Source organism: Heliangelus exortis, chromosome 10 (assembly GCF_036169615.1).
Source record: "Heliangelus exortis chromosome 10, bHelExo1.hap1, whole genome shotgun sequence".
NCBI classification, from domain to species: domain Eukaryota; kingdom Metazoa; phylum Chordata; class Aves; order Apodiformes; family Trochilidae; genus Heliangelus; species Heliangelus exortis.
Genome location: NC_092431.1, coordinates 8,373,076 through 8,387,814, shown reverse-complemented (window position 1 = coordinate 8,387,814; position 14,739 = coordinate 8,373,076). Strand labels below are relative to the sequence as shown.

General features: G+C 38.4%; 1 protein-coding gene across 1 annotated transcript in view; it reads right to left on the bottom strand.

Annotated features, from left to right (window-relative positions):
• MSANTD1 (Myb/SANT DNA binding domain containing 1) overlaps positions 1 to 14,739 on the bottom strand; it is a 31,276-nt gene that overhangs the window by 3,923 nt on the left and 12,614 nt on the right. Inside the window, exons 2-3 of the mRNA XM_071753377.1 lie at positions 13,272 to 13,536; positions 4,227 to 4,511 (exon numbers count right to left, since the gene is read on the bottom strand). Coding sequence (XP_071609478.1) covers positions 4,227 to 4,511; positions 13,272 to 13,536 — 550 coding nt within the window. The remainder of the gene's footprint in view (positions 1 to 4,226; positions 4,512 to 13,271; positions 13,537 to 14,739) is intronic.

Sequence of the window (14,739 nt, the reverse complement as noted above, 5' to 3'; positions counted from 1 at the left end):
TTCACTGAGGATTGTGAGACTTTCTTGGCAATTGTGGCTGCCACCTGGTTTTTCATTTCAATTGGGACCAAAAAAAGAAAAAAAAAGAAAAAAAAAAAAAAGAAAAAAAAAAGAAAGAAAAAAAAAAAAAAAAAAAAAAAAAAAAAAAGCGATTTGCATTTGCATGGAAATATCTAAAATAAGCCCTATTGTTAAGAGAAAAAATATCTTTGAAGTGTCCTAAAGCCCGTTCAAGTTTTTATGTTCTCCAATTAAACAAATGTGGTCCATCAAAAACACATAAGACATATAACCATACGTCCAAGGCAGTAACTGCCTTGTGTAGTTCCAGAGGAAAGACAAAACATTTGGTGGTGATGTCAGCGTCCTGGGGAAGTGCAGCAGCTGCAGCTGCAGTCAGCAAATAACTGAGAAAGTACTGACTGACAAGTGTTTGCTCAAATTTGTCTTTCACTGCAAAGAAGCCCCCCCAGAAGCCAGGGCATAAGGATTCTTCAAGGTCTCCTAAGTACACTGTTTCTTTACAATTAGCAAACAAGACTTGGTGATTAGACAGTGTTAATTGAAAATAAATACTTATTTCAGCCATGCCTGCCTTTGGTGGTGCTCCCAATCTCCTTTTCTCTCCAGCCATAGTGACTGTCGATGAAAGGGGTTTATGACCACTCACAAAGGAATTTACAACCCTCTCTTCTTGCACAGTAGCTCTTGAAGGGGAGCATTTGGGAAGGGGTCTACAAAAGAAGGATCTAAAGAAACTAATTTACAAATAAGGAACCCTCAGCAACATGAAACAAGGTAAACAGCCCAATGATACCTGAAGGAGTTACTTGAATACTGAGATGTTTCATCAGATACTAAGCCACCTTTCTTGAGAACTTTTTGGTCTCTTAGGTATCACTCCAGACACCTCTTCAGGTCCAGTAACTTTTTACAACAGAAAGTCAGGAGGGCTGGAGGGATAGGAATATGGGTTCAGCACTCAGTAACCCATCAGTATCCTCAGATAGTGTCAGATGGGAGTATGTCTAGTTTGGCAGTCAACAGGCACAAACATAAGACCCAGTCAGTGTTTGCTGTAGCAAACACCAATGGTTTCTGTTGCTGTTTCTCCATCTTGCATTCCCTGAGCAACCAATACCTCAGTGACAAGAAGCCTGCAACAGATCCTGACAGCAACCACAGTCTCTGCCAAAGAAGCATCTCCACTCTTTGCCAAGCTTAGTCTCTGACAGATTTTGAAATCTGGAAGAAAGAGGGGTCAAGAAAATACAGGACTTCAAATACAATCTGTTGATACACTTGGGCTTCCAGTGGCTACAGCCGGGAACAGGGATCCTCCAAGAGCACTGGCACTGGTTTTCTCCTGGCCACACAGATGGAGTGTGGGAGCTCTGGCATTGGGACTGTGTTCCAAGCAGAACTTTGCAAAGCTATTCCCACACTATGCTCTAAAACAGACAGGCAGGATTCAAATGAAACAAACTAAGGAAAAGAAAATGCTCCCTCTCATCTAAAAGGCTGAGCAGAAATGACAGTATGTGTTGGGGACCAGGTGAAAAATGCAAAACCTCCAGGTGTAATCAGGCAAGATACCAAGCAAATCTCAAATGTATTTGTTGTCTATCTAAGATCAATTTAATTTACTGCTCAATTACTGTTCCTTGATTGATTGCCTACATTCACCCAACAGGGCTCATTTCAGGCATGTGTGTGAATAATTAATTAAACAGGATTTGAATACAAAGAGCAATACAGAAAATAATTTTAAATTATCTGAGAACATTTGTATTAGCAGTGGTACAAAGATCTTCAGAGTATGAGGACTTAGAATCAGGCAGCCTGGATATTCTGGTAAACTGGGCTCATTCAAATACAGCCAAATGCATTCAGGGATTCATGAGGCTCATCCTTGAAGTGTAGAAAAGAACCACAAAAATGGCTTGGAGCCTGGGCACAGCTCCTTGCTATGGTAACAATTCTGCATAATAAGTTAAGATGCACTCTATAATGTGCATAGCCTAAAGCTCAGACTTCTTTGTAGATGCTTCAGATTTTAAATAGCCATGGCATCAATTTAGGAAGATTAAAGGCTTTGCCAAAACTGTTATTTCCTGAATTAACATACCCACCCGGTTCTAATGCACTTCTATTACACAATCAATATCTTGGTTAATTCACAGTACCAGTTCTTACTCTGTCTCCATGTGTAAACCTTCTGTACCAAAGTATTTAAACTACATTTTAAAATTAAAGATTACAAAGATGGTATGATCGTGGTGCACAAATACCTTGAGGCAAAAAGTGAAAAATCCTGAAAGGGTCTCCAATATACTGTAGAGTAGAACAGAACAGAACAGAACATCTGAAGCTTAATTCACTATATTCACATTAGAAAAAAGACACAGGTTTAATCACCAGATCAGATCTTTGAAGGGAAGAGTGAATTCTTCATCTTCTGAATATATCAGGATCTACACTGGATATCTAGTAAAAAATTTCCAAGAGTCAAAAAATCATAGAAACCAAGAAGTGGAGGAGTACAGAGACATGAGGCTTCTGAGTACAGTAGCCCTCTCCTAAAGGGAAACATGTCACAGAACCCCCTCCATAACATTTCTGGGCTCCACACCCAAATGAACTGATTTCAAATGCATGGATGAAATTTAAACAAGAAATCAGACTAGATGGTTTGGTAGTTTTATCATGGTCTATTAATTTGTGGGAATAATTCTTTTACCCTCATTTTCAGTATGATAGAAATGGCAGAACAGGTCAAGTCTGAACTACATTCAAAGTCTGTATTATTATGTTCTGCCATTACTTCAACAATGAAAATCAGGCTTTAAATTAGTCTATAGGGTGAAAAACCACTGTTTTCAATTAGAAAAAAGTAATTTATAATGGCCTCCCCTGCTAGACACCTACAGTACAAAATCTGTGTTATCCTGGAGCTGTTCCTCAGCTGAAGAAACTTAAGATCCAGCATTTATTAAAAGTCTGATGTTACCCAGTAGTCCAGTGAATAAACTGTATTTCATGTTTGTGGAAAAGTTACCTGATAAATTAATCAATATTATTAAAAATCAAATTAAGGGTTGAAAAAAAGGTTTTTCCTAAGAAAACATGATTCTGAAGTCTACAGATCCTAAAATGAAGAACAATTGTATTTCAGGAATATCAACTACTTACAAAGACCTGTGATGAAAAAAATTCTTGCTCGTGAACAAAATTGTTGCTACAGTTCAAGATCTACACATCATAATATATATGCAATAGCAAAAAAAAGAAAATTAAAAAAATTTACAAGATAATCAGCTCTTCAAGGGCTATTTGCTTGAATGACTGAATGAATCTACCCTAGTTTTAACCATTCAAAAGCAGACCTGGAAATAATAATCTGAACTTGTTATGTAGGTTCTTCTTCCAGTCAAACACCTTCTCAAGGATATGACTGACTGATAATTTCACTGCTGTGATTTAAGCCTCACAGGCTCATAAGGATCTCTAGTATCAGCTTTTTTTTTCTGCCAGAAAACTGTAATCAGCTGTTATTTCACACCACTCTGGAAGAAAAATGAGACTATGAAAGTCTAGAATTTGTATCAAATATACAACCCTGCCTTTTGTTAAACTGCTGCTTCCCAGAGAACTCAGATCTTATCAGAAAAGGAAACACACGTTTGCATTGTCAAAGTAGTATTTACTTTGAGGAAGTGACAGTCTCAATTGTATTTAATATGTTGCACTGTACTTTCAAACTGCATGTACAGCACTTCAGTGTCCACAGATCTATTTAGCTAGCATCTTTTTACCATTTTAATAGTAGCTGAAGCCAGACAAATATATTGATACCAAAAGCAAAACAAAGGCAAGCCAAAAATCATCTCAGCAGTCTGTTCCATCTCTGACTGCACTGCGGGACTCCCTTGAGAATGCCTGAACTCCTATTACAAACACTGCCTCATGTGAGCAGCTATATGTCTGCTGAGTTTTGGCAGTATTTTACAACTTTTTGCCCAGTCCTCCTACTCCTTTCCAGTCTCTCATAAAGGAATAAAAAAAATGCCTTAAACTCTGCAAAGTGGCTGAGAGTGGGAAACAGATCTCATTTGTGATTTACAGAAAAGATACAACTGTTAGAGAAAAACATGCTGCAGGATCCCCTGTGTAGCTGATCTGGCTCGTTCTGTGAAATACAAGGAAGGGGAAAAAGGAGATGCTACCTTAGCTTGTAAGACAGTAAGCTTGATGAGCTTTCCGAGTGTTCATCTTCGTAACACTCTTCCCTTCCTTCATATATAAACTGGTTAAACGGCAAAAAGAGAGGTGTAGACTTAGCTGATGGAGACTGTGAGGCCTCTGTCTGTGATGTAGAAGGCCCTGGTTGCTGATTTTCGTGCATTTTCACATCGCTGTGGTCTGTCACTTTGGATAAGATCCTATCAATGGTTTTGTAGTAAGGCCAGTCTGGTGCAACAGTTTCACTGTCGGTCATGCATTTTAATTTCCTGTAAGAAAAGGCATACAACATTCAAACTTGGTTTTTTTCTATAAAGTACTTTTTATACGGATCTTCTATCTCAAAACATTTGTTCTGGTCACACTTAGGAGTCAAATTGAATACTTTTAATGAAAATAAAATTAGATCCTTGATTCTTTTAACCTCCAGTGAAGCCTATCAGTTTCTTTTCCTAGTTTTTATCTGGAACTAAAAGTTGCATGTAAACCCAAAATGTAATTCAACACAAATAAAGAATATTATAATTTCTAATGGAAACAGTACTATGCTGTGCAAAAAGTTTTCTTCCCCTTGTATTGTGGCAGACTAAGCAGCCTGACAGCAGTCCCTAACACCCAAAGTAAGGAACATGTCACAGCTTTGGCCAACGATGGGCACCCTGTCCTTCCACACTTTAAAGAATGAATATTTATTTTTCATTATGAATACTGGTGGCTATAAATATGATTGATATACTTTTTTTAATATTGTCCAAAAGCTCTAAATTGCCCAGGTAAACATCCTAATAACAACCATGAGATGTAGATATTTGTTCATCTGTTACAGAATAAAAAACGTGTATAAAATGTCATTAATTTACACACATTTACACTTACATTCTATCCATGACCTTGTCTTTCATATGGATCTTATTATGAGACCTAATGCTCAGTCCTAGCTCAAAGTTCACAGCCATCCCACTTGCTACCTCTTTTTTTTTTTTTTTTTTTTAGTTTTACTGAGAAATATAAAACTGAGGTGTAGAGATGAATAATACATCTCAAAGAAACTCCAATGCTCAGCTACAGCCTCAAACTTCTTTACATTTTCCTGTTCCAGCTGGATTTAGAGTGCAAAATGCAACAAGGGAACACAACAGGAAAGGCAAGACCAGTGACCAGGGCCCCATTTTCATAAACCAGATTTCATTCAAATGAATGAAAACTGATTCTCACAGCTAGCAACAAGAAGTCTCCACTTGCAGAAAAAAGGAATTAAAACTATTCCTGGACAACTGGCAAACCCCCTTTCCTTCTCAGCCTGTCAGGTTTTTCTTCCTCAGAATCCATCCTGCCCACACTGGTCCTGCAAAGGATAGAATCAAATAACACAAACTTGATTAAAACAGTGCCAAGCTTAAAAGTGAGAACTTGAAGTTCTTCCTTTTAAACAGCTCTCAGCCTACAGTAAGGGAAAATCCAACAGTGAGGGAAAAAGGCAGAAAGATTTGCCTAGACTTTAAAGTCAGCTAAGGATTTTTTTTAAAATTTTTTATTATTATTACTTTTTTTTTCCCAAAGTCTGATGAGCTTTTCCAGCTACTTAGGAATTTACATCATAGCCTTGCATAGCAAAATGTCCAAATTTTATGCCCTCTATGCATTCAAAATTTGAATTTCATGTTTCACATGTTTCACAACCTGCTTCTGCAATTTCATAGTTGGGGAATATCTTGTACCCAAATACAAATATGTGCACATCCATCAAGGACAGCTGCAAAACAGGCAAAAAAGCCAAATACAGGGCTGACAGCAAAATCACGTGATATTATTTTTAGTTTGTTTGTTTAGGCTATTTGCATGAAAAACACACCAATTAGACCACTGTAACTACAAGCATAGACTGCAGTCCACTTTTTTTTTGCCCATGTTGAAACTCCCCATATATTCAAGCACTGGGGTTTAAAACCCCGTGCCCTCCCGAGCTGCCCACTGCCCCACATTCACCAGAGTTGCCCACCCCAAGGCTGACACAGCAAAAACCATGTGTGAGCACATCCCAGCCATGCCAGGGCCAAGTCCAGTAGCTCCATTAAAACTCTATGGGACATGGTTTGAGCCTTGAAGACTGCAAAACACTGTGCCAAAAAGGATGGGGAAAGCTCAGAATTGGTATTCTCCTGACTCTGCTCTGGAGCCAGTCCTTCACTGATCTGTATCAGTGCAGAGGATTCCACCATCCTAGGGGCAGGGCAGCTTTTGTCCTTGTTGAATTCATTAGGTCCCTGTCCAGGTCCCTCAGAATGACAGCTCTGCCCTCCTGTGTGCAGACTGCAGCACCCCAGGTTGGCATCATCTGTAGAAGAGTGAGCACACACTGCACCATCTCCTCCTTCAGGTTGTTGGCACTAGAGAGGGCATGTCCTAGGATAAACCCCTACAGTCCTCCACTTGCAATAAACCTCAAGGTAGAACCCAAGCCATTAACCGCAGCTCTCTGATCCAGCCAGTTTTTTACCCAGCTGTGAGTCCATCTGTTTAGAAAATAACATCTGAGCTTGGCTTCATGGATATTCTTGGGGACCAGGACAAAAGTGTTTCTACTGTCAAGCTTGTTTTTTGTGTTTCAGCTTAACTGTGTACTCACACCCTATTTTTTCGCAAAACTCCCGTGGTTTTAAAGGAAAAGCTGTAGGTAATTATCTGTTCACAAAACTGTAGGGTTGCAGCTATATAAAAGCCAGGTATTTTTCTGGCTCTGAATGCATTGAATGGATACTAATTCTTCCACTTCTGACTGCTTACCATGGCTCTGGGCTGAAAAAAAGGGATCAGTCCCAGGAGGCAGGCAAGAGAACTTCATTGGCTTAAAAGTAGCACCAGCGGCAACCATCTACCTGTATGGAGTCTGGCTCACACATAAAGAAAAAAGGATGAACTAGATGGAGAGATGAGAAGATAAGGGGAAGGGAGTGTCAGCCTTTTGGAAAAGAAGTAGGAATGCTGCAGGTGGAGGTAAACAAGGAGAATACTCACTGGAGAGTGCTGCTGGTTTATTTTTCTCGTGAAAACAAACCAAGTAGCTGATTTAGGAATATTAATATCAAGTTTCAGAATTCACTAATTTTTAAATATTTTTTCCTTTAACTACCAGAAGTCCAGAAAACCAAGTGAGGCAGCTGGGAGGTTTTGCCTGCATCAAGGTAAGCATAACCCTGGCAGAACTGTAGTCTAAAGCAAAGATGACCTTACTGCTATGCCAGTCACTACTGGAACTCAGCAGGTTACAGCAGGTCTGACTTGCATCCAAAATACAGAGTTGGTTTTATTTTTGTTTTGTTCCTGTGTAATTTATGTTTGTTTTGATAAAAAAGGTGTCTGTTAGAAGGAAACAGGACAAGAGTAAGGGGATGTAATAATCCAGAAATGAGAGAGGAACATGAGGCAAACATTCAACACTTTGAAAACATATATTGGAAAAATCACTGCTTGAGTGAGCATGCCAGGCAGAAAGATTGGGTAAGGAACAGGAAAAAGTGAGAAAGCCAGCAGAGCTTGCAAAAGAAATTCATGCTTGGTTTCTCCAGAGCTGTTGCTGTTTCATGAAGTTCTATTAAAATCCAACTGAGAGCAGAGGCAGCTGAGAACTCTTTCCAAATACTGAGGGATCAAAGTCGAGTTTCAAGTGGACGGATACCTGATGTATGAAAAACACTTTCCACCCAGTTCATCGGAGAGGTGGCTGCTTGTCTTATTGCAGAGAAGTTAATAAATTAATGGGCTTTGAGACCTTCTTGCCAAAACACTCCCCTGAATGGACTGAATAATCAGTTCAATAATTCGTGCTACCATTCACCTTTCTTCAGACTTTATTCTCCGTGCCTATTAATCCACCTTCAAAAATAAAATTATTGCAGTACTATGTTCTGAAGATATTTTCAAAATCAACATTATTTAGTCAGTATAAAGCAACCATCCATAACTTGCTTTTTTCCCCCCTCTTTGCTCAAAATACTACTGCTTTTTTATTATTATTACTGTGTTTGATATTACTACTTGCCTTAAGGAATGGATACAAGATCCATCTCTTGGGGTTTGTGAGAAAAGCTTTCAAAATAAGTAATAAATAAAAACTGTTCATGAACCAATCAATGGTGGGGAAAAGAAAAATTTATGAAAGTACAGTAATAAGTTGTGCATCTGCTACAATTTATTGAAATTAGAAAGAAAGCTTGTAAAAGATTCAAATCTAAGTTTTTGCAGTAATTTGGCTGCACTTATATTTTACCATTTGCTGTAGCAGAGGTCAAATATAGAATCATAGAATGGTTTGGGTTAGAAGGGACATTAAAGATCATCTAATTCCAACATCCCTGCCATGGGCAAATATTCTAGACATTTAATGGCAAAGAGCATAGCAACATATTACACAAGCAAAAATGTTTAATTGCTATCATGTACATATCAAAATAAAAAATTAGACTAATCTTTAATTCAAGTCATGAGACTGATTGGAATTTACCAATCATTAACATTAATTGACTGTGATTCAAATCAAAAAGCAACAGCTGCATCCTGTTTCTTAGTCTTTGGAGAGGGTGCTGGTTTTGAAATTAATAAATTTGCATTGTCACAGTTCTTATTTTTAAACATCAGAAGGAATCAGTCAAAACTGTGGGCCACTGTGCAAGCTTTACAAATGCTGCTTCCTTTTTATAAGCCAGTGTGTATTATGTCAGAGGAAATATTATATCAGGAGATAGAGTGCACTGTTACACATTAAGGTCAGCATATTAGTGGTGACAGGACAGTGCTTTCTTTTAGAAGGACTAATTATAGGTTTCTGTGTGCTGCATGCCCACAGTAGCCTACATGATAGGAAGAATTCAGCACATACTCTAAGTAATGCTAAACTGCAGGAGCTGGCCTGCTAATCTCAGCAAAACTTTTGATGACCAGCAGATCAGAAAGCTTAACTTGGGATTCCAGCAGGAGTGACTCAGCTCTTCCTCCTTCCAAGGCATATAAATAGGGAGGTTCACACAGCTCAACTCACAGGTGCTTTTCAAACTGAACATTAAAAACCTGGTGGCTGATCTGTCTACAGCAAAAAATTCAGATGCTACTGCAGTTCCTAAGAGCAGAATTTAACTCAAATGCACCTGCAAAAATTCTTTGTCTCCAGCTATTGTGCTGGGGTTTTCCACCGAGGCAGTTTCCACAGTGGATGAAATGGCCCTTTAATAAATGGAGACTCCAGTAAGAATTACTTCAAGTCAGGGTGTACTTTCCCTGAATAATTTCCTTCGAATGCACTTGGACTGTGGTAATGCTGAGGAACACAGGAACGGCTCCAGATCAGCTCATTGTCCTGCTGCCTCACTTCTGGCAAAGGTCAGTGCAAAATATTTCAAGAATCATTTTGTTGGACAGATTGTGCAGGGAAAAGTTTCCCATAAAGTCACATGGTTACTTTTCCATTGACAGCTAGTAAAATCCCAAAGCCCACAGTCTTTATTACTCCACCTAATCTGAAGACAAACTATGCTTGTATTTTTATTTAATAAATCTAATATTTAGTAAAAATAACAACAATAAACCAACCTACACCTCTCTTGATATCAATGATTTTCCATGGTAATGAGTACCACAAGCTAATTATGCAGAGTAATACAAATTTATATGAATTTAACTAGTTTTATATTTCTTGCACTGCAATTCCACTAAATAACTTCTTGTGTTACAACAAAAGAAATATCTGCTTCTTATTCTGAAAAATGTTGCTGTGTACTGTGTATTTTTATGCACCTCTCAAACTCCTTTACATTTCTTTGTTTTCTTTCCAAGCAAGTCACAAACTTTTTCATTTATCTTAATAAGAAATGCTTACCACGTTTCAGTCTAATTGTGTTTTCTAAACATCTTCTCATTCTCTTGTCACCCAAATGAAATGTAGGGCAGTCAGAAATAAACACAAGAGTTCGAGGGGGAAATAATGGCATAAAATAGATTTATATAACTGCATTTTAACATCTGAATAATGTTTTTACTTCAGATGTGGAGGAATGGGATACAATCAGCCTGTAATTGCTTTTGTGATGGATGCTCACACACACTGAACGAACTACACCTGAACTAACTTTATCTGGCAACACCAAATTCCACTTACAGTCCAAACATACCCAGAACCAGTGGGAATACTTGGACTGTGAGCCCATACTGAGCCCTCTGCCTCCTTAAGCACGCACAGAGCTGCATTACCTGTAGGAACTCAAATATTTACTGGCTATCAAACATTCTGCCCTAACCCATGTATATGTTTGTCTAACTTAGACTCCATCTGCACAACAAGGAATGGCTTTCACTGAGCAAAATGAGCAAAACGATGTTTAGAGAATTGCATCTTAAAATTCTGGGATGCTCCAACTGGAAAGCACCATTATAAATGTGCTTATTGCTTTCTATTTCATGTCCTTTAATGTTTCAAATCTTTAATATCTGTTTCAGGAGTTGTCTGTCCCAAGATAAGACATGTTACTTTTAACACCAAACTCACTTTAAAGGACTAGTAGAAATATTAAAGTATTATTTTTTCTTTCATACAAAAAAATATGTATAAATACTATACATACATATAGCAATTTGTAGGAGAGGCATTTTATTTTCCTTTATGACATTGTGATACACTGCAAATAGTACTATTATCTGGATAAATATTCCAATCCAGTTTATTTCTATTGAAGTAAGGCTACAGACCATAGAATTTTTTTTGACACTGTAAACAGATACCTAAAAAACCAAAGGGTCCTGAAGTGATGGGAATAAACAACTGTTTGGGTGCAGAACGCCCCCCCTCATTGCTACCACAGGTGCCACATTCTCCCACGTCACGCTTAAAACCCTTCATAATCATTACAAGCTATTATCTCAGAACAGAGCATTTCCCCGCTCTCAGGATCTTCTTTTTCAATTTACACCACCATGCAGTGGTGGTGCCCAGAAATCCAGTGAAATAAAGTGTCTACCTCAAGTATCCTACAGGCACCAAAACATGGATTAAAACTCAGCTGCCTCACAGCAAAGCCAGCAGTCAATGGCTGCTGTCACATCGTTCACAGTTTCATCACAATGTTTCCTATCCTCACACACTAACAAAAAGTATCCAGAAAACTAAATACTGGGAATCACAGCTTTTGTTTGTCCCTGTTCACTCCACGACCTCACGTGAAAGCAAAGCACACAGGCGTGCCTTGGGAAGATGAATTTCATATTCAAGACTACAGAATGAACCAGCACAGTGACAGTGCAAGGCAGTTTCTAACACTCCTAAATTAGCATCTTGATTAATAAGCAGGGAGCTGCAATGCACTGCAAAATAGAAAAGCAGCATGACAATATGCAGCAAAAACATTCGTGGAAGTTTAGAGAAATGTATTTATTAAGTGGTGCATTTCACACACAGTGCATGGAGGGAAGTGATTTTATTTCTTCTCCTCTCCCCATGCAACTTTAAAATAGAAACATTAATTAGAAAAACTGAGACCATCTGATTGATGCAACACTGAAAATTTAGAACAAAGGCTGACACAAATAACCCTTTCCATTCGGCAATCACAACACTTAAATACCGTGCAGTGTTGCTAGAGACCTGTAAAATCGCAGTGCCAGGAGATGCATTTCACAGCAGGGAGGTCTGCAGGATTAGCAGACTAAGCAAAGGCCTGCCAGTCAGCAGCTCCCCACTTCTAGAGCTGCATCTGAGTGTGAATTGCTGGCTGCTGCTGGGCAAAAATTTATCTTACTTCCATCTCTCTCATCTACAGTCTGGGTGAAGAAAATTGTAAGAATTATAGCAGCATTAGTATAACATTTTGGAGATGTTAGCATTTGCTACAAAACATCAAGCTTAATAATGTGGGAAATTATGTTAAAGTTTGTGTTTCTGGATCATATAAATGTAGAAGGACATTCAAAGTTAAGGGTTTTACAGGTTTTTCCCTAGTTTTCTATTTGATGAGTAGTCCCTGCATTAAATACAGTGAGGGTGCCTTACAGAAAAGCGAGCAGTTTTAACATGGTTGCCTGCTGTAATAACCTTTTTTATTATTAATATGAGCTTTGAGGAGAGATTAAATAAAAGAGTCACATATTTGATTTTCTTGCATTACAAGCACATAGTTAAATCACTACTCAGGATTTCCAGTATGAGGCAGTTTGTGCCTGACAGAGATAACAATTTAAAAAAACCAAAAAAAACAAAACAAAACAAAAAAACAGTGCAAATATTACTGTTAAGTTCTGATTATTTTTTTCCAGAGCAAACAACAAATGCAGAAATGCCTCGCATTTTCTACAGCCAACTTCCCCTCCTGACTGACACTGCCTGTTCTTTATCATCCCCTTGTCGACACTTCCCCCCTCCCCCCTGCTCCTTTGGAGCATATTGACAATGCACATCGATTCTATCTCTGCAGATATAATAGTTCTTTCACTGCTGCTGCTGCTGCTTATAATTATAGCAATGTGTGTCACTCAGTAATAAGACATTCAATTATTCTTGGCCCTGTGAAGTGTAACCCTTCAACTCATGAGACCAAAATCCAGGAGCTTCAGCCCCCCCAAACATGATTCTGTTGGGTTTTTTTTTTCTCAAACTTTGCCTTGCAACACCGATTCTCACTTCAAACTGCAGGAGTTTCACTGCAAGGAGCTGCTGCCAAGCTAGCACAATCACTCCCCTCAGCAAAGAGGAGGAAAAAAAGAAAAAAATAAATCTCCTTTCCCACTAAATGCATTTCCATCCCTCTGCACCATAACAATGCTAGCTAATTATAAAGAAACAAACTTGTCCCAGAGTTTGACATGAAATGGGGGAAAAAATTAACAATGACGTAACAGCACTGGCAAGAGAGAATTTTAAAAGCGATATGAACAATCTTTAATCTTTCATCGACAGATTTCCTCTAAGGAGACTTCTCTCTGAAAGGCAAAAATCACTGCGTTGTCCCTGCTAAAATCTCTTAAAATAAAAAGAATTAACTGAAGCTTACCTGTACTGGAATGTCATATTTGTAATTTTTATCTTTATTTCCTCTCCGTGGCGAATTTCTCCAGTCATTTCAAAGAGTTTGTTAGCCATTTTCTCATAAACTTTGGCATTCCTTTTAGTTTGTTTCAGCTCATCAAAAAATTCTTCCCAAACCAGCATTAAACCTCTCATTTCTGCATCAGTCCAGTTTCTGGCCCTCCTGTGTTTTTCAGTCTGAGAAGAGATAATGTAACTGGGAATTTCTGCTGCAGCCATTGCTGACTGACCTAAAAGGGTTTTAAAAGAGGACACTTAATAGATTGAGCTTTTAGTTTAGGTTTTTTGTAGTGCAAGACATGCATATGTGGATAAAGAATTTGAATGACAACAGAACATATGAAACCTTTTTGCAACAGCTTGAAGCTTGAGTGCACAAAATGGGGCCTACATCTGACAGGCAGGAATTTAGTTAAAAGCTTTTAAACAGAGAAACGTCATTTTGATGTCACGTTTCCATAGCAACAGAGCAACTGCATAAGCTACAACAACAAAAACCTTTTAACTGAAAGCCAAAGAATCAGGACAAAGTTGACAGGCCATCAATATTAAAGCTTTTAAACACTTTAAGCTTAACAAAAAAAAAGATCTATGCAGCCTTTGAGGAGCTACTTTTAAGTTTCTACTTCTTTTTTAGATTTCCCTTACCTTTTAGCAGACAATCTGCTAGCAGGGGGTCATGGTCGCCTGAACAAGCTTTTAAGTTGCTCCTTGACAGACTCTAGGAGGCCGCAAGGACTGAGGCCACATACACAAAAAAAGCCTTTTTTGCCAAGATATTCTGCAAAAAGCTTCAGCCAGCTTTATGAGAACTATACATCTCTAAGCTAATAAATGTTTAAGCAGGCAGGCTCATTAAAAAGGAGCCTACATCTGGCTTTAAGAGTACGCACAAAATAGTATTTAAGTGGTTAATATATAGAGAAACATATATAAGATTTCAATATAAAGCCACTTTTCTTCTTTCCTAGAGATGTTTTGCTGCTGATAAGCACACACTGCAGTCCTGTCAGTATGAATTTGCCTTTGTAGGTATGTATTACTGTATGTGTATTTTGTATTCCTAGTAATTTAGATGCTATTTATGCAGCCTGTGTTCTGCCTTAGGACTGCAGCAGAAGCATTTCACCTGCATTATGGGGAACCTAAAAGGATTATTCAATGAGTTAAAAAAAGGCTTCAAGATGCTTAGAACTGTGAATAAATTGCTTTGCTGTAAAACAAGCATTTTGAGATGGTTTCTATATAGGGCTAAATCCTGCCAGCAGTCATACCAGGGAAGCACTGCTTATTCATCACATTAAATACTGTGCAAGACCAGCAGTGGGCCAAATTCTGCCCCTGCTTATGCTCCTGCAATCTGATGATAATCTTCCACAAAACATGGAAGTACAGGAACTGCGCTAATCCAAGCAGTGGGGCCAGCTAAGAGG